General features: G+C 38.5%; 1 protein-coding gene across 4 annotated transcripts in view; it reads right to left on the bottom strand.

Annotated features, from left to right (window-relative positions):
- Window positions 1-20,579, bottom strand: part of RPS6KC1 (ribosomal protein S6 kinase C1) — a 208,102-nt gene that overhangs the window by 21,894 nt on the left and 165,629 nt on the right. For all 4 annotated transcript variants that reach the window (XM_040263157.1, XM_040263158.1, XM_040263160.1 and 1 more), the window contains 2 exons: window positions 13,643-15,220; window positions 13,282-13,371 (listed from right to left, as the gene is read on the bottom strand). In XM_040263157.1, coding sequence (XP_040119091.1) covers window positions 13,282-13,371; window positions 13,643-15,220 — 1,668 coding nt within the window. The remainder of the gene's footprint in view (window positions 1-13,281; window positions 13,372-13,642; window positions 15,221-20,579) is intronic.

Here is a 20,579-nt window from a genome sequence, read left to right as displayed (position 1 = left end):
AAGTTAATTTTTTTTCTCATGGAAACCTGGAAAAAGACACCAAACAATTTAAAATCCATCCCCTTAACAATGCAGCTTGAACTACTTCAAAATGAGTTTATATTAAGCAGGGATTTATTAATTAATGTGAAATTGACATCATAACCAACTATCCTTGATTTTAATGGATAACTCTGTACTATAACAAAGAGCTTTGTATTTAGATAAGATACAAAGAACCTCCCAATGGCTAAGAAAATGTAAATGTTAGAACAACTGGAAGCAGAGTTATAAAATTTCTCCTTTAGGGTTTTAAAATAGAATCTCACTTTCTTTTAATAATCAGAATAAAATATTTTGGTTGTCTTTTTAACATTCTTTATAGATCGATAATTCTTAGATTAAAATTTTAAAGATACACTCTGAAATCTCATTGCCAAAAAGAAGACTGAGGTTGTGCAATTGTCAAAACCAATATTCTAAGACTGCTTATTTGTAAAGTCTATACAAAATTTCAAGCATTAAACAAGAGTGCCAATTCATATGTAAAGCTACATGATAGCTAGTACAAACACAAGGTGAATAGGTATGTATATCTAAAGTCAAACACAGAGAATATAAAGAAATACCAAATCTGTGAGGCTTTTTTTAAAAGTTCTTATACTCTTACACTCTTTTAAAGTATAATGTAGTAACGCTGAGAAATTCCTTTAAACTCCCACCTTGAATTTTTTAAATCTCTGGGGGGAAAAAAGCAGAAAACAAAAAATTTAAAGGGTAAATTCTACCACTGCTTTGTCAATTTTCAAAATATCTTCCCTATAAAACCCAGTGTGTTGAGTTTCCACGCGGACCCCTCCCCCGACACTACAGCCTATATTTGCAGTTTCCAGGGTGGTTGAGCAGTCTCCCTAGTCTCCATAAGTACGGCAGGGCTACAGGCATTAAGCAAAGTCATGGGGGGTGGGGGGGTCGGCGGTGGAGGAAGTAAACTGTTTCCTATAGAAACAAACAAATTCTCAGGTTATTCCCATGAAAACTCAAATAGTGATATCAAAGGATGCTGGATTTTTGTCTTCCAGTTAAAGAAATGTACCGATGGGGCTCTAGTTCTGCTACTGTTTGAGCCCAGCTGGGTATTTCAGCTTCTCTGAAAATGAGGACAGCCAGACTTCTAACATTCTTTCTACCTGTAATTTTATGATCCTGAAAGTGTTTTCAAAAGCACTCATGAGCCTTTCTCATAACTTCTCTCTCCATTAACCTAAGACGCCAGAAGAGTGGGATTATGCTAAAAAGAGCCAGCATTCCACAGTCTTTCTTGTCCTTTCTCTCCACAGTGACTCTTCCCTTCCCCTGAGACCTGATGGTGAGCAAAATGACTCAGTGTCACTAAATCTAACCGCTATTATCATTTAACGTAATGGAGACACAAACTCAGCTCCAGATTACATTTCAACTCATCCAAATTTTTTGGAGGACAGCAAATATCTAAGAACTCTTCAGTAAAATTCTAGAACTCCCATTTTAGCCCTATCAATACTCATATCCTAACAATATAAAATCTAACTGATTCACACTAATGATTCAAACTACCAAAATTCACAAGTGAAATAACAAGTTTAAATAAAACAATAAAGATATTACAACATAAAAACTGTTTACCTCTGTTTCACTCATGTTTAACTCACAGAACACTTCAACAAGCTAGGATATTTTTCAGAAAAATAATGCTGCTTTAGTAACCCATATTGTCAAAAGGCTTGCTAAAACATAGAATAAGAGTTTTATAGTCCTCATGAAGTCAGAGTTTATTGTCTCCTTCTTACAATCAAAAATAATAATGTTAACCTGCCCCCAAAACTGTGTTATAAGTAGCCTCACTCCAGAAAAGTAAAAAAAGCAGAAACCTTGGACTCAGGAGACAAAAAAAAATATCTCTATGTGTATGAGAAGAGAAGGGAAAGACACAAAGTACACACTCTCAGACTACATGACGTCTGAGACACTGGAGAGGCCAGGTGATCCCAACATTACTGAAATCACAACTGTCTACTGACCGAGGCCCTGCCTTTTAGGGCTATACAGTTGAAGCCACGTGGATCTGTCAAAGACATGACTCAAAAATAACTGTAGATAATACTAAGCGAGAAATTGTACAGAAAATTTTAAAAGCTAGAAAATGTGTCTCAAACCCAAGCTTTAAAAATGAACACCAACCTTCCTATAAAGCTTTATGAAGAAGGAACTACCCTGCATTTAAACTGAATTCCCGGAGTTAGAATTTACTTTTCTTTACGAGACACTACTGCTATGGTGCTTGATAAAGAAGGAAATCTGATATTCCACATTTAGGCTTTGATGCATTTGTTAAGGCACGTTTTCAGACTGGTGACGTCACTTGATTCTGTTCCCTGGTTTTTCCACTAAGGGAGACCCACACATGTCATCGCATCCTTCTCCTTACCTCTACTGATAACAACAAATAGCTACTCGCCCACATTCCAAAAATACTAAGAGACAATTCCTTGACCTCCCTCTGGCAGTATATTCTGTTGCTGCTCTCTTCTATTCAGGATATGATAGGAAATACAGTATGTTCACATATAGAGAAATTCTATTTAAATCTAGAGTATTTAAATATCTCTCCCAAACTCTTTCCCTTAACTACACTTCTTTTTAATAAATAGAATCTTAGACGCTTCATTTCTCTTCACTCTCGAAGTTACAGTAATTGTGGAACTGTTACTAAGAGGTCATATAAAACTCAATTAAAAAGCAACTATTGTTGCAAATAAATAGTCAAATTAAACCAATATTTAGATGCTAAAAGAATTAGTCACATAAATGATGGAGCACTTGATCCAAATATCAAAATGATGGAACAATTTTAAAAGTATACACCTATAGAATACATTAAAATGACAATCAATAGTAAGTATACTTTGAGGGGAGGTGGGGGGGAGGGTAAATGCAGTTCTCTAATGTCACAGGATTTTCTTCCCAAAACAATTCTTTAAATTTTGAAGTTAATTATATGACTCAAGGATTCCAAGTCTCTCTTTTGGGAAAAAAAAAAGTAAGAAAAATATATAAGCTTTTAGAATAAAAGAGAGATCTTTGGTGAATAGGACAATATAAAAATTAAGCCACATTCTTACAAACCTTAAAATTAAGCACCACATACACTTTTACAGTATCAAAAAAAAAAAGCTATGGTGTTTAAATTTTCCATAAATTCTGTAAGTGTTCAGTAAAATTTACAACAAATAGTTAACTTTCTTCCAAAAGAGTCAGACTTCATTAATGGCCTTAGAAATTTTTATTTTAATATGATCTATCATTAGTGATATATGTGAACCAAGGAAAAGAATATCTTTCTTCTGCAATAAGCATTCCATGTCAGCTAGAGCACGGAAACATTAGTCCCGTGTTTCTACACAGACACTCTTTCCCTGCAGCATCTGTTGCTAATTGAAAGGAACTAGAATTACAAAATTCTAGTCAATTTCTCTCACCAGCTCTTGCTGTGTATAAAGATTTTCTATGCAGGGGCTGAGCATTAGTCTTCCACTACAGATAATGACTAAAGAGCTAAGAGAAACATGGAAGAAAACATTTCTTTTCTCTTTATATATCTAACAATACATGGAACTAAACTGTGAGAAGAGGGACAGCTAAGCATATCTTTTGTCAGCTTGGTAAATTACAATTCTGTAAACATAACTATTCACCTATAAAGTCCATTAGTGTCCTAGTTAACTAACTGTGTATGTCTACTGTTTGGGCTGTCTCTTCACACAAATCTTCGGAAGTAACTGTCAGTATCAAACCAAATCTGTCTTGTTTCTAGCTCCGAGGCACAGCACCTGGCACGTGGGCAGCACATTCACAGGTGTGTGTTGAACCACTATCTCCACCTCTGTTTTGTAGCACGATGCATTAAAACCTGCAAAGGCTGCCCGGCATCATTGAGCACAGAGATCTACAGCAAGTCTTTCTGCATCTTTCATGCAGTAGGCCAGAAAGTTTTAAACGTTATCAAAAGCATCACTCTGGCTGCTAGATGAAACCCAGATTAGAACAAGGTAGAAATGGAGGTCAGTGAGCTAAGGGTAAGGACCGCAATAGTCCAGGGAAGAGATGATGGTGGCTTAAAGAGGCGTGGTCAAATGGACACCTCCCAGGGCTCCCCTCTGCAGAGTGTGACTACAGTCTGTCCTGGTATGGACAGCATGTGGTAAGGAAAAGGGACTGGAAAGCTCTGGGAGTAGGAAGGAGAGAGCACTGAGAAGTAAACTGAGCTTTCTTCTGCCCACGTTCAATGGAAGGAATCTAGATACAATTACATGAAATGTGCTGCTAACGGGTCAGCTGGAGATAACCCCTAACTAGAGCCTGGAATCTGCATTTCCTAGCCCATCCTTTCAAATGGACATTTTGCTCCTTTGTTATTTAATAAAGTTTTACCTGTATTTCAGAAAATGTAAGCTGCCCAGTCATCTGGCTCCATACGCCATAAAGTCCTTCAACATTGTATTCAACTGATTATTCAAATACCTTACTGTCAAGTAGAGCGTATGAACCGCTTAAAAGTTGCTGCTGTTGCGTCACTCAGACTCATTAGAGTGCCACCAGACAAGACCGATGACAGGGGCTGGCACTTTCCAGAGGGGAGAGTTTGCAGTGGCCTGGGCTCTATGCTTCTCCTTATGCCCCAGGTGATGGGAGGGAGGCGGGGCTCCTGCCCTCTCTTGGCCTATCCCAGTCTCTAGCCTTGCTTCCTGCCACCACCAGACTAATTCGGGTGGTTTCCAGTTAATGTCATGATATGAAACCCTGGGCCCTGGGTTGTATTGTGGAGACTTGAACATAAGTAACACACCACACTAAGACAATTCAGGGGAGGGTTGACAGACTTCTGCCTCTCTCACTACCCATATTTTAATTCCTTGTTGTCATGGCAACCTGGCAACCATGTTCTGAGCTTTTACACAGTTATCTGCACAACTTGGGTCGGGACTCCTTGATTTAACTAGATGCAGCATTCCAGAGCCAAAAATTACTGGTTCAAGGAAGTTTATAGGTACCGTTACTATATCGTTTTCTTGTGAGATAAAATAAGAAACAGGTAACTACCAGATGACTTCTGGTTGATGGACTGATGGTAATTCTGAGCTCTGTACAGTCCTGCTTACTTAACTCTCACCCTGCATTTCTGGTAGGAAAAAAACCAATAGCATGCTCCACTTTCCATTGATCATATCACAACAACTCCATTCTGAATAGCCATCGGGTGTCACAATGCTACCCAACCAAAGCCATTACAGTTGACTGATGAGAAAAAGGCTAACTGAAAACTGTGACTGTGACAGGCACGGTTCTCCCCTCTCCCTGCTGCTCTGCTGCTGTGCCAGGCAGGCAGAGCGACATGCACTGCCATGAAGGGACTTTCAGGAATTCTATTTGCTTATCATCAATTCTGTAAAACCTTAGGATTTTTAAACATTTATTGGAAGGAAGTATTTATGAATAACTGTTTAGAAGGCATCAGACCTGGTTACTTCCTGGCGATTCAAACTGACAAGACTTTACATGGTATAAGAATTGAGGATTTGGTCAAAGCAGCTTGGCAAGAGTTTTGGTATGTAATGTTGAACTCAGCTTTTATCTTTGTGTTAAGTATCAGGAGTAAAAGACAGCTCCCTGTCTTCTTCAGAATAATATGGTGGTAAGGTCAATTAACTGAACAATTGCCAAAAACACATCTGGTCTTAAAATTAAGAAGCATTATAATGCAGCTATTACTTAAAACTATTTAAGAATCTAATCTCATGTTCCTCTTCTAAAAAAGAAATTTGTCTAAGATCATAAAGAGAAAGATTAGGAGGAAATAAGAGATGAAAATTAACTTTCTTTTAATAATCTGACGCTTGAAGTAAACCCCTTATTTCCCAATATCAGGTAGTACTAGGAAATGGACAGCAACTTTGTTTTCACACAGAAGAGGTGAAATACAGTATCAATTCGTTTACCCTTATCAATTTTCTAGTTCTAATAGCTAAAGAATTTATTCTCTTAAGAGGGACTAATAAATTATTTACTCAAGTGCCAAATAACAAGGACTAAACACTCTATTACTCTGTCTCATTTTTACCACTAGATCCAAATCACATTCTGATCTGATAAGAAGTATGGTTTCAAAATGGTTCTATTTCAACATAGAGTGACCTTAACGCAGAGGTGAAGGAGACTGGCCCATGATTAAGGGATTCATGAAGGCTTCAGGATACACCCTGCCTAGGGATTGATCCCAAGGTCCCAGACCCTCAAACATACATAAGTGAAAGTGAAAGTCGCTCAGTTGCTTCTGACTCTTTGTGATCCCATGCACTATACAGTCCATGGAATTCTCCAGGCCAGAGTACTGGAGTGCGTAGCCGTTCCTTTCTCCAAGGGATCTTCCCAATCCAGGGACTGAACCCAGTTCTCCTGCATTGCAAGCAGATTCTTTACCTGCTGAGCCACAAGGGAAGCCCAAGAACACTGGAGTGGGTAGCCCATCCCTTTCCCAGTGGATATTCCCGACCCAGGAATCGAACCAGGGTCTCCTGCATTGCAGGCAGGTTCCTTACCAACTGAGCTATCCAGGAAGCCCAACATACATAAAGTAACCCTTTAACCTTCCTTCCATCAGAAATCTCTTGCCCTCCTGAACACGGTTAATTAAGACTTAAGCTGACTTGAACCTTTTTTTTGCCTAACCTAATATACTCAGGGCACAAGCTTCATCAGTACACAGGGGTACTGATGGGGGTGTAGTGCACTGACGGAGGGAATTTTCCTCATGTAAAATTTCCACTATTCTATGGCAAACTTGAAAAGATACTGCTTCTCTCAAAGAAGATATAGATTTAGTTTTATAACATTAGGAACTAAAGGCAAAAGATTAAAAGTACTTGCTAATCATTCGAGGAAAACATTAAAACATTTACTATGTACAAGAGAGCTACTGTTGAAGTTTTGCTTAAGGGTAAATCAAACAAAAGAGCTTCTGTTTGAAACATAACGTTTAAATATTAACCACAGATATTTCACTCTTTTAAAATTACTTCTATGATTCCCTCTTGCCTTCTTCTTCCTTTTCCTATGGGGTGGAAGACTAGACTAGAAATACAGCCATACTTCCTGGTTATAACATTATTATTTCAAAATATACATCTATATTCGTCTGCTTTCTCTATCAACTTCACACGCTTAAAATTAGATTCCTCACTCATGGTGAAGTTACCTAGGACCAGAAATTCTGAGATCTAAATGATCCTTCTTTTAGACAACTTTGTTAAAAACCTTGGCATTTAAATTTCACACTATTCAAGAGCTGTCTTGGCTTTTTTCCTCCAAATGAAAATATTTTCCATAAACTCATTTCCATATTGCATATCATTTATGTACAAATGATATATGAATAAAAACAGAATACTTAGAAAGTCCTCCAAGTGAAACAATTTTTTAACTTACTGATGTTAGACAAGAAATCAGTATTTATTCCTCAGGGGAAAAGTTCTTGCCTTAATAAGACAGACTCCAGTTTTGACTAAACTTTGTATAAGAAGGCTATTAGATCATCTGACATCTGGCATCTTCTCAATATTCAATAAGTCTACTTCAGGTAGATATATGATAAAGCAAATATTAATATTACAGGATGTTAACTGCAGAATCTAGGTGACAGATAAATATGGGTGTACAATTCTTCCAATTTTTCTGTATGTTTGAAATTTTTTCAAAATAAAATGTTAAGAAAAAAGTTCAAAAATCTATTTTACTACTGAAATATTAAGGCCTAAAAAGTCTTAAATAATTTGTCTAATGTCATGCAATGAGTTAATGGCTGATTTCAGAATATTGAGTTTTGATAATTCTCAATTCCATCATAATATTCTAAATCTTAAACCTATGACACCCTCATGGTATTTTTAAACCATCCATGGTCTGAGTCTTAGATCTAATTATCAAATACATAACTGTCACACAGAACACCATGCTTAAAAGGCAACTAATCGTGTGTAAAGCTTGCTTATGGAGAAAGGCAGGAGAGACTATGCCCCAAAAATATATTCATGGATTATTTGACAAAATCAGGCAAGAAGAGCAAAGAGTGGTAGTAAATAAATGTCATGCTTTAAAAGTGAATTTTGCAGATAGTTTTCAGCATGGTTTTTCTGTTTCACTTTTCACTGTCAGCTGTGAGCTGTTTCCAAGTGTGAAATCGCCTAAGAGAGGAAGCAAAGCTGTCATTTGACATCTGGGAGCGTGGAGATTGGGCTGCGGTAAAAAGCACTTCGGACTTCTTCAATTTACACACACATTCACCTATAAATTCTCAAGTGTGAAAAGTATTCAATGAAAAATATCAATGTAAATCTCAAGCATTTATAAAGGCTCATAATAGGCTGGAAAATAAAGGTGAAGGACACACTGACAGGATACCATATCAACTTGTTAACACTAGAATGGGAAACTTAAGTGATTATGTTAGCATAAAAACTAACATATAAACAAATTTTACTCACTTGTCTTAATTGCATATTAAACTTTCAAATCTAGTCTTTTGTGTTTTTATGTGCTTAATATTCTAAGGACTATTTTCTAGCTGCTTTTTTATGATAAAAGACGAGACCACTAAGAAAAAAATACTGGTAAAAGAAAAAAAATTTTTTTGACATTTTATTTTTCCTCTATATTTAAAATACTGTAACAAAAATTTTATTCTATATTATGATAAGCTAATAGCTCTAGTGATAAAGCACATAAAATCTTTTACATAAATCTGTGTTTGTAGGTGTGTATATACAAACAAATAAAATCAGAGTAACTATAAGGAAGCCCTCTGGAGAAGAATAACCAATTAACTCCAGTTTTTCTGTAATACTCCAGATTATTTTAAAATCTCTAACAAAAAACAGGAGATTGATGTATGGCAGAAACCAACACAATATTATAAAGCAATCATCCTTCAATTTAAAATAAATAAGTTTAAAAAAATAGGAGAATCTGTCTAGACACCTCTTAATAAATATCTAAAACTCTCCTCAGATGGGAACTAGATAGTGTTATATTTTTATTGTCATGCTATAAAATCTATTCCCACTTTGGGGACTATTTCTTCACTCTTTCTTTTCCTGAACTCTGTTCTGTGTTTCTATGGTATGAAAGGAACCCATTTGCCACGAATGATGTTTATTTAAAACAAATCCTTTCTAGAGAATCATCCTAGATAATCTAAGGATACAAAGTGAATATAAAAGGAATGGGTTCTACTTTGAAAACAGGGCTGGGTTTGATCAGTGAATTCGTATTCTCAAGACCCTCTTGATGGGCCTGCAGCTGCAGCCATTTATTTGCTGGCTTTTTCACAGATGTAGACAGGGAAAGCTCCATGGTTTTTGTCTTTTTGTTGTTGGATTTATTTTCTTTAATATAAAAATGTGACAACTTTTTTTTTTAAGTTTTTGTTTCACTGTAGAAACTTGTGCACACTGGACATCCTTGGTAGTATATACATCGTTGAAATAACTATGACTTTTTAAAATCTAAGATCTCAAAGTTGGCAGAAACTATACTTAAATAACAGAAGGTGATCATTTGCATTTCAAAATTTATCTATCTTGCTTTTCCCCTCAATTAGACCAAAACATGTTGATTCACAGGTTTCTCTGTGTGTGTTTTCTTTTTTAAACTTATTTATAGAGCAGAATAATGGCCCCCCTGCTAGTTTGGCATTTGCTCAAGTTTCTGTCGAATCTGTTACTGGAAAATTTTCTCAAAATATAAAGGCACATCATCCACAAGATAAAAAGATACACTGCTGATATTACAGAGTACAGGGCAGGTGGGCAATGTTTTTAGGACAAATGTGTGATAAGGATTCCCAGGAGAGAGGAGTGGCGAGGGAGAGGCTGCACGCTGTTTACACAGAAATGAGTCGTTCTCATCACAATCTTCCGACAACTCTACTTTCTAACCAAACATCAGCTGCTTAACATGCTTCAGAGTTACTTGGGCAATAATTCTAAGGTCAGAGCTGGGAAACAGGAGGGAAGCGGGGACATGGGAGACGTACTTCAACCCTTAGTACTACAAGGGGCAGATCAAAAGATAACTTAGTACTCTATGTCCCCGTGTGTTCACTGATTTGTGATTTTAACCACTGAAACGTCAGCTTCTTATCACTGCTTCCACCCCTCTGAGAAGAGGAGCAAAGTCTACTTGTATTTTTATCAGCAGCACTGCTATTCAGTTTTGAAAGAAACAGTAAATCACAAATTTTTGCTCCTTACAAATGCAATTCCCCTTCATTATAAGCTGTGGGTAGGAGTACACAAACTTAACTTTGAGTTCTGCAACTCTAGGTTTCAAATCATCTAAACTAGAACACCAGCGTTACTTTTCAATTAAGGCCATTACTGATCTGAGTTTTATCCTACTGGTAAATTAATAGGTCCAAGGAACGAAGAGACTTCTCACATTGTTCAATATATGCCATAATACAAAACACTTTTGTAACTCATAAAGCTTTAAAGTGCAATTCTTTTATACAAATAATTAAAACAAAGCCCTTCTTCAGATGACAGCTTTTTTCAAATGTTAGAGAAGAACAACCTAGACCACGACAGCAAAAATCCATTAATGGTAGACTGCCACCTGCTGGTAAACTTTGGGAACTGTGCTTTCTGGGAAAAGGCTTAAAAATTAACTTGGAAACTGATTTGTGTTAAGTTCAGTACACAAAACTGTATTCAACTGAGTACAGAGCCGAAAGCATGTACCTGCTGATGAACGTCATATGGTTTTGTTCCACATGTATTCGAATTCTCAGGGGGTCAACATGCTATGGATGTTAAACATGTCTGTAGTTTGAAGAAAAATAATCTGCTAGAAAGCCAAAGTACAGCCCTATGGATAGTTTTCAACAAGAAAGTGAGAAGAAAAATAAGAAATAAAGAGTCAGTTATAAACATTAAACTACTTCACAGACATCTGGTTTTGATGTGAGGTTTATACGACACTTACACTTAAGGATTTAACAGGTTTTACTTAAAAAAAAAAAAAAAAAAACCTCCCAGATTTAATGTTGACCCTAAATCCTTGAATCTGAGCAAACTCCAGGAGACAGTGAAGGACAGAGAGGCCTGACATACTGCAGTCCATGGGGTCGCAAAGAGTTAGACACAGCTTAGCTACTGAACAACAATAAAACCTTGAAATTCATTATATTAACATACATATTTATATACATTGGTACCTAAAATATTATTTATTATCAAATTAGAAAGGGGGAAAGTCTGTCAAAAAATAAACCAGATAACCATAATAAAGTGATTTCACTATGAAATTTTTTTTGTTATCCCATTAACTAAATCATACTAATAAGATCAAAAGCCAGCCTAATATTATCTATTTGTGAGAAACAAAAAAATGTAGGCATGCTCTATGCTCTATTGCCCCTGGGAAGAAACAAAATCAAACAATCCTAATTTGGGGGACGAAAGAAAAAAGAAAAGAGTATAACAGTAAGAAGAAAATCTAAATCATTGTTTTCAGGAAATAGTCTGAGGATATCTGCTTGGCATATTGAAAAACTTTTCTATTCCCCAATAAAGAAATAATTCTTAACAATGAAAATTATAACTAAAAACCATATAGCTCTTTCAATCCTAATTATAATTATTTCCCATTAAGCAGGGAAACAATGTTAGCATAAACAAAACGCTGGTTTGCTAGTAAGCATTAAATACTGTATTAATCAACAACCAAGCTGATCATGTCAATACAATCCAGAGTGGTGACGAGTAAAGCAACTTTGGCCATCCAAAGGGGCTGAAAGTGAAAGTGAAAGTCGCTCAGTTGTGTTTGACTCTTTGCAACCCCATGGACTATACAGTCCTTGGAATTCTCCAGGCCAGAAAACTGGAGTGGGGAGCCTTTCCCTTCTCCAGGGGATCTTCCCAACCCAGGAATCGAACCCAGGTCTCCCTCACTGCAGGCGGATTCTTTACCAGCTGAGCCACAAAAGAAACCCAAGAATATTGGAATGGGTAGCCTATCCCCTCTCCAGCAGATCTTCCCAACCCAGGAATCAAACCAGAGTCTCCTGCACTTCAGGCAGATTCTCTACCAACTGAACTATGAGGCAAGCCCATACTAGGCAAAAGGTGAACAAACTTTGGATTCAAACACAGCCCTATCTGTACTGATGACAGAGAAAGAAACTCAAACCCAATTCATATGCTTAAGAGACCTGTAATTATCAGCAAAGGACCTAACAACCAGAGAGTCTCTAATAAATCTCTAATTTTAGAAAACAAAGATAATACAGTAAATATCACAAAGATAATACAGTAGGTAATACAAAGATAATACAGTAAATCCTTGAATCTGAGCAAGCTCCAGGAGATAGTGAAGGACAGAGAGGCCTGACATACTGCAGTCCATGGGGTCGCAAAGAGTCAGACACAGCTTAGCTACTGAACAACAATAAAACCTTGAAATTCATTATATTAACATACATATTTATATACATTGGTACCTAAAATATTATACCCAACAGGTTGGGTCAGATATTTGGTTATTTCAAAACAAGAAGAATATGCTGCCTAAAATTTCTCAAATATGGAAAGAATTCTTTAAAATCTGTCTAAAATGCTCATCACTGAAGTCACAACATTGTATTTTTTTTTATTTCAAATTGTATCCATTTATAGCCTTAGGAATTTTATTGTTTTAGTCATCTACCTCTCACATCATAAAAATGATCCATTTTAAGAGGTTCAGGAGGACTTCCCTGGTGGTCCAGTGGTCAATAATCTGGCTTGCAATGCAGGGGACAGAGGTTCAATCCCTGGTAGGGGAACTAAGATTCCATTGGCCATGGGAAAAACTAAGCCTGCCCGCAGCAACTAAGACCCAATACAGTCAAATAAATAATTTTCTTTTCAAAGAGATTCAGGATACTTAAAGGTCTTTTTAAACACCAAGAAGTTAAGACATTTCTACAAATTCATTGCCAGTTCTAAGAGAAGTATAAACCCATTTAACAGCATACACTAACAAATATACATATACACATACGCTATGGACCATATAATGATTTTATCCCCCAAATAATCTTTTTTAAAGGGTTAAAGAGATAACCAGATCCAATATTTTGTCAATGGCTAGTGAAAATATAACTTTGATAAAGAAATGAGAGCTGCTGAACTACTTTTGCAAGTGAGACATTTAGGAGATGGCTCTAACCTGGGGCACAGTACATTCTCTCTATGGCATCGCTGTCACAGGAATCTTCAACCTCACTCCACCTGCTAAAATACGTTAGCTGAATGTGTCCTAAAAACAAAACGACAGGAGAAATCAAAACATTTTTCTCTTCCATTTTCTGCAGAAGTGAACTGTAATTACTCCTTTTGTAGCTAAAAACAGTATCATTAAGAATAATGGCATCATTAAGTACTAGAAGCTATTACTGGGGGTGAATTTGCTGCACTGATAATGAAGCTCTAGACAGGAAATGAAGATACTAATTACAAGATAAAACGCCTACTCAGTTAATTGGAAGCAACAGCGAATAAAAAGAAATGCATTTGCAAAAGTTCCTGACCTCTATCATTCAATAAGATGTTGTTTGGGTTCAAATCGCGGCACACAATCCCCTCTCTATGTAAAGCATCAAGGGCTACCACCATTTCAGCTGCCCATCTTTGAATGTAGCCCTCTGGGATGTAAAACCTGGAGTTTAGTGCTAATTTTTTATCAAGGTCCTCAAAAATCTGATGTATTTCCTTGTCTCCTTGTGCTAGCCCACTCTCTTGCTTAGGCTCCAAGTCTCTCTGAAATATAGCGGGTTCCTCTTTAGCCAAATCATCAGTTTGATCTGTAAACAGCAAGACTTCTTCAGTTTTGAAAGTGTCTGTATTTACGTTATATTCATTAGCACCTGAGGGTGGGTCAGAAATGTGGAATAAGCTTTCTTCTGTGTTGTTTGCAGTTTCTGGTGACTCAACCACGCTAAGTCCTTGGAACTTAGACTCTGAACTGTGTAACAAAGACATGTCTCCTGTATGACTATGATCAACAGCTGGTAAAAATAACATCCCAAGATCCTCCTGTATGTAGTGTTTCTCTGTTATACTGTGGGCTTCAGGCCCACAGGGATCACTCAGTTCCTCTGTGCCTTTTTCTTCCTGGGCTTGGCACTGTTCAGTACTAAGCCTGAGGCATAAAACATCAGGGGTTTCCAACAGTTTACTTTCTATTATGCCTATATTAGTCTGTGTGAACTTGGTAGGTCCCATTGCCACGCCATCTTTCATTGGCTCCAGTTCACCAGGTAGATTTACAAGAAGATCAGGCCTTCCTTCATCAGCACCACTGACATCATCAAAAGCAGCATCTTTAAAAGAAATAACGGGGACTGAGTCATCTGAGCCCCTGCTAATAGTGTCCTGAGCTATACACTCTACCTTGCTTTCACTAGCACGAACACTCCTGGGAGTGCTTTCTCCGTCTGACAGAGTGAAGAACGGTTTCAAAGGTTCTGACTTTAGACTATACAGTTTTTCTCCAAAATCAAGTCCTAGGAGTTCACTAGTGCTGTCCTTACTATCTATCCTAAAGAATTCCATGGGGATGTTTTTAGATCTACTGAGGGAATCTGATCTTCTTGGAGAACTAGCTGCTTCAAGGCCATCATCTCCAGGGAAGAACTTCAGCTGTCTGCTGGGGCTGTCGCTGTCAGTAGCAAGCTGTCCTGGGAAGTTTTCTATAGCTTTGGTATCAACATCATTCCTTTCAGTCTTCATGAAAGGTTCCTCACTCAAAGACCCTGGTTCAATCTTCTCTTGCCCGTACTCATTGCATAATGTTAAATAACTAGTAGTACACTCTTCTTCGGAACTTGAGCCAGAGTCTGGCCATTTTGGAGGGCTCTCTTGCCCACCATCATCTTGGTTGCTATCATCCTGAGAGCTTGGAGTAAGACTAGTCTTCAAAGGCAGGACTTGGAGCATGGCTCCACCATCACTTCCTCTGGATTCAAAGCTGGTGCTGTCCTGGGGACTACAAGCTGGCTGTTGCAGATGAACTTTAGCAACTGAAGACTTTTTCACTTCTTTGATGTCAAAGCTTTCTTCAGGACTTCTGTTGAGAAACTTACTGATATATGACCAAAGTTTGCCACCTGTGAACAAATACAACCAAGAAAAAAATTAAGAACCCCAAATTAATGGTTATATATTGAAGCCATTAGAAAAACAAAAAAGTATTCTAATAATCAAAAGCAAGTCAATGATACCCATTAATATCAAGTACGCTATAAGAAGCATTTTAATAAAAATGCCTTCTTGAAGAACAGTCGTGCTTGGATTTGGGATTCATGGCAACAAAGAGTTTAAACAGAATTTCTGCAATGAAAAAAGAAAATAAATAAAATATTTTATTACTGGTGAGTACAGTTTCAAGCATATCGCCTAATATCAATTATTTTATAAATATCAACCTATTTCTTCCTTTGAAGAACTGGTTATAACAAAAACTAAATACGAAATTTCACAGCTAAAATTCTACTTACAAATAATTAACTCTAGAAATATCTATGTTCTGCTTTGTTAATAATTTTTTCAAGTATGGCCACTGAAGCTCTCCTGACAAGAAAACAGTATTACAAAAAGAAAGAATAAGTCTGATCCATAAATCTTAAAAACAGTAATTATGGGAACATACAAATAGCTATGAAAAGAAGAGAAGTGAAAAGCAAAGGAGAAAAGGAAAGATATAAGCATCTGAATGCAGAGTTCCAAAGAATAGCAAGAAGAGAAAAGAAAGCCTTCTTCGGCGATCAATGCAAAGAAATAGAGGAAAACAACAGAATGGGAAAGACTAGAGAGCTCTTCAAGAAAATTAGAGATATCAAGGGAACATTTCATGCAAAGATGGGCTCAATAAAGGACAGAAATGGCATGGACCTAACAGAAGCAGAAGATATTAAGAAGAGGTGGCAGAATACTCAGAAGAACTGTACAAAAAAGATCTTCACGACCCGGATAATCACGATGGTGTGATCACTCATCTAGAGCCAGACACCCTGGAATGTGAAGTCAAGTGGGCCTTAGAAAGCATCACTATGAACAAAGCTAGTGGAGGTGATGGCATTCCAGTAGAGCTATTTCAAATCCTGAAAGATGATGCTGTCAAAGTGCTGTACTCAATATGCCAGCAAATTTGGAAAACTCAGCAGTGGCCACAGGACTGGAAAAGGTCAGTTTTCATTCCAATCCCAAAGAAAGGCAATGCCAAAGAATACTCAAACTACTGCACAATTGCACTCATCTTACACGCTAGTAAAGTAATGCTCAAAATTCTCCAAGCTAGGCTTTAGCAATACATGAACTGTGAACTTCCTGATGTTCAAGCTGGCTTTAGAAAAGGCAGAGGAACCAGAGATCAAATTGTCAACATCCTCTGGATCATGGAAAAGGCAGGAGAGTTCCAGAAAAACATCTGTTTCTGTTTTATTGACTAGGCCAAAGCCTTTGACTGTGTGGATCACAATAAACTGTGGAAAATTCTGAAAGAGATGGGAATACCAGACCACCTAACCTGCCTCTTGAGAAATCTGTATGCAGGTCAGGAAGCAACAGTTAGAACTGGACATAGAACAACAGACTGGTTCCAAATAGGAAAAGGAGTGCTTCAAGGCTATATATTGTCACCCTGCTTATTTAACTTATATACAGAGTACATCATGAGAAACACTGGACTGGAAGAAACACAAGCTGGAATCAAGATTGCTGGGAGAAATATCAATAACCTCAGATATGCAGATGACACCACCCTTATGGCAGAAAGTGAAGAGGAACTAAAAAGCCTCTTGATGAAAGTGAAAGAGGAGAGTGAAAAGGTTGTCTTAAAGCTCAACATTCAGAAAACAAAGGTCATGGCATCTGGTCCCATCACTTCATGGAAAATAGATGGGGAAACAGTGGAAACAGGGCCAGACTTTATTTTTTGGAGGGCTCCAAAATCACTGCAGATGGTGACTGCAGCCATGAAATTAAAAGACACTTACTCCTTGGAAGAAAAGTTATGACCAACCTAGATAGCATATTCAAAAGCAGAGACATTACTTTGCCAACTAAGGTCCGTCTAGTCAAGGCTACGGTTTTTCTAGTGGTCATGTATGGATGTGAGAGTTGGACTGTGAAGAAGGCTGAGCACCGAAGAATTGATGCTTTTGAACTGTGGTGTTGGAGAAGACTCTTGAGAGTCCCTTGGACTGCAAGGAGATCCAACCAATCCATTCTGAAGGAGATCAACCCTGGGATTTCTTTGGAAGGAATGATGCTAAAGCTGAAACTCCAGTATTTTGACTACCTCATGCGAAGAGTTGACTCATTGGAAAAGACTCCGATGCTGGGAGGGATCAGGGGCAGGAGGAGAAGGGGATGACAGAGGATGAGATGGCTGGATGGCATCACCGACTCGATGGACGTGAGTCTGAGTGAACTCCGGGAGATGGTGATGGACAGGGAGGCCTGGCGTGGTGCGATTCATGGGGTTGCAAAGAGTCGGACACGAATGAGCGACTGAACTGAACTGAACTTTGTGAAGATGTAACTATTGCTTCCAAAAATAGGAAATAATGCACTAAAAATGAAACCCTGTACTAATAAGAAGAAGGCAATTTTTTCAGTACATTTTTAAATGTCGTTATTAAACATCATGTAACAAAGGTAACTAAATCTCAGGGGAAATAATCGACAGTCAATTATATGTGTAAAAAGTCAATGGAAGCATCCAAAAACTCTTTCTCCTTGCCATTTCACTTCATTTAAAGGAACTCAGTAAATAACATAAATATCCAACATGGTGCCCAGCACAGAGTAAATGCTATGAAGGGTAGTTGTCATAATATTATTCCTCGGATATTCAGACATCTTCTACCAGTGATCTAGTTTACAGACTTATCCCACTTTTTAAATTCAGCGTTGTGGTTTTTAACTTTTCCCTGTGGCTTTTTCTTAGCTAATCTTCTGTCATCACTAGATTATATGCAAGAGTCTCATTTCCCCATATTCAAACTACTTTAAGGATTCATATATGGCTTTGAAATTCACTCATTCACACACAGAATAAGCCATGCATCGATTCCATCTTTTTTATTTCTTTGACAACAACGATGACATTCCTCTGATCACAGATACCTTCCCTGGCACACTGATAATAACGCCTACCGTGGCACTCTCCTGGTGATCCCGTGGTCAGGAGTCCACCTGCCAATGCAAGGGACATGGCTTTCATTCCTGGTCTGGGGAGATCCCACATGCCACAGAGCAACTAAGCCCACGAGTCACAACTACTGAGCCCCATGCTGCAATTCCTGAAGCCTGAGGGCCCAGAGCCCGTGCTCCGCAGCAAGAGAAGCCACTGCAATGAGAAGGCTGCGCATCACAACGAATGAATGTGCGCGCACCCACTTGCCGACACTTGCCTACCCTGAAGCTGGGATTCTTGTGTGAAATCCAAAAAAACAGTCCTCTTAGATGATAACTACCATAAGGACAGGACCAAGTATTTTTCATCTTTATATATACTACCGATATGGTGTACAGGAAATGACAGGCATCACTCAATGCTTGTTAACTCAGATGGTTACTCATTCGTCATGAGATACACCATCACGAAGTGGACATGATCCATAGCTGTAACGTTCCAGTAATCAGCAAGGAACCTAATAAAGTTCTAAGAAAAGCTGCATTTATTTTTAGGCTAATTGGGCTTCCCTAGTAGCTCAGACAGTGTAAAAAAAAAAAAAAAAGAAAAGAAAAATCCACCTGCAATGCAGAAGACCCAGGGTGGATCCCTGGGTCAGGAAGATCTCCTGGAGAAGGAAATGGCAACCCACTCTAGTATTCTTGCCTGAAGAATTCCATGAACAGAGGAGTCTGGTAGGCTACACAGTCCATGAGGTCACAAAGAGTCGGACACAACTGAACGAGTAACACACACATGCGCGCACGCGCGCACACACACACACACACACCCTGGATGAGCTGCTCAAATCTAAAACTGAGTGTACTTAAATTCTTTATTTTTGCTCCCCAGATCACTTCCTCTTTCTGACTTCAGAGCTACTGAGGCACAAAAGCTTTGGACCATCTTGGACTATTTTCTCTCCCTGTTCTTCCTACATCTGACAAGTTTCAACATCCTATAAGATCTACACATGCTTCCCACAGTCCTCCTCTTCTTTTAATTCCTCCGATCACTCTGTGTTTCCTGGAATAATGTTACAGCTACAACTAGACCCCTACTGTCAGTCCTTCTTGTGGCGCCCTGCCATACTCATTGCTACCCAAGCAAGCTTTTCACTTTAGCACAGATCTTATCATGTCATCTCTCCAAAAACCCCAATCCCCCTGCTGCCCACCTACTGAATGATGTACATCCTCAGTCATTTCAGTCGTGTCTTTTTGTGACTCCATGGACTGTAGCCTGCCAGGCTCCTCTGTCCATGGGATTCTCCAGGCAAGAATACTGGAATGGGTTGCCATTTCTTCCTCCAGGGGGTCTTCCTGACCCAGGGATCGAACCCACATCTCCTGCATCTCCTGCATTGGAAGGTGGATTCTTTACCACTGCGCCACCTGGGAAGCCTCACTGAATGATGTACCAACACCATATGGGCATTTAAACCCCTACTAATGCAGTATCAATCCATGATTTGGTTTTCTCCCTCAAATTACTATGGCATTTTACCTGAACAGAATTTCTCCACATATAACCCATGCTGTGTTTTTGCTCAAATGAAAGCTGAGTGCCAAAGAATTGATGCTGTTGAACTGTGGTGTTGGAGAAGACTCTTGAGAGTCCCTTGGACTGCAAGCAGATCCAACCAGTCCATTCTGAAGGAGATCAGCCCTGGGATTTCTTTGGAAGGAATGATGCTGAAGCTGAAACTCCAATACTTTGGCCACCTTATGCGAAGAACTGACTCATTTGAAAAGACTCTGATGCTGGGAAAGATTGAAGGAGGGGAGGAGAAGGGGATGACAAAGGATGAGATGGTTGGATGGCATCACTGACTCAATAGACATGAGTTTGAGTAAACTCCAGGAATTGGTAATGGACAGGGAGGGCTGGCGTGATGCGATTCATGGGGTTGCAAAGAGTCAGACATGACTGAGCAACTGAACTGAACTGATATTTATACCACTTAGAATTTTCTTCCGTGTTAGTTTCCCCAGTATCTGCTTGTCAAAATCCTATCCATTCTTGAAGGTCTTTCAGAATTTGTTTTCTTTCATCAATTTTTTACATGTCCTCACTGGATACAGGGGGCTTCCCTGGTGGCTCAGCGGTTAAAGCATCTGCCAGCAATGCAGCAGACTTGGGTTCAGTCCCTGGGTCGGGAAGATCCCCTGGAGAAGGAAATGGTGACCCACTCCAGTATTCTTGCCTGGAGAATCCCATGGACAGAGGAGCCTGGTAAGCTACAGTCCACGGGGTCGCAAAGAGTCGAACACGACTGAGTGACTTCA

Source organism: Oryx dammah, unplaced genomic scaffold (assembly GCF_014754425.2).
Source record: "Oryx dammah isolate SB20612 unplaced genomic scaffold, SCBI_Odam_1.1 HiC_scaffold_21, whole genome shotgun sequence".
Classification (NCBI taxonomy): Eukaryota; Metazoa; Chordata; class Mammalia; order Artiodactyla; family Bovidae; genus Oryx; species Oryx dammah.
Note: the sequence above shows the minus strand (reverse complement) of the source record. Positions and strands in the feature narration are given on the sequence as shown.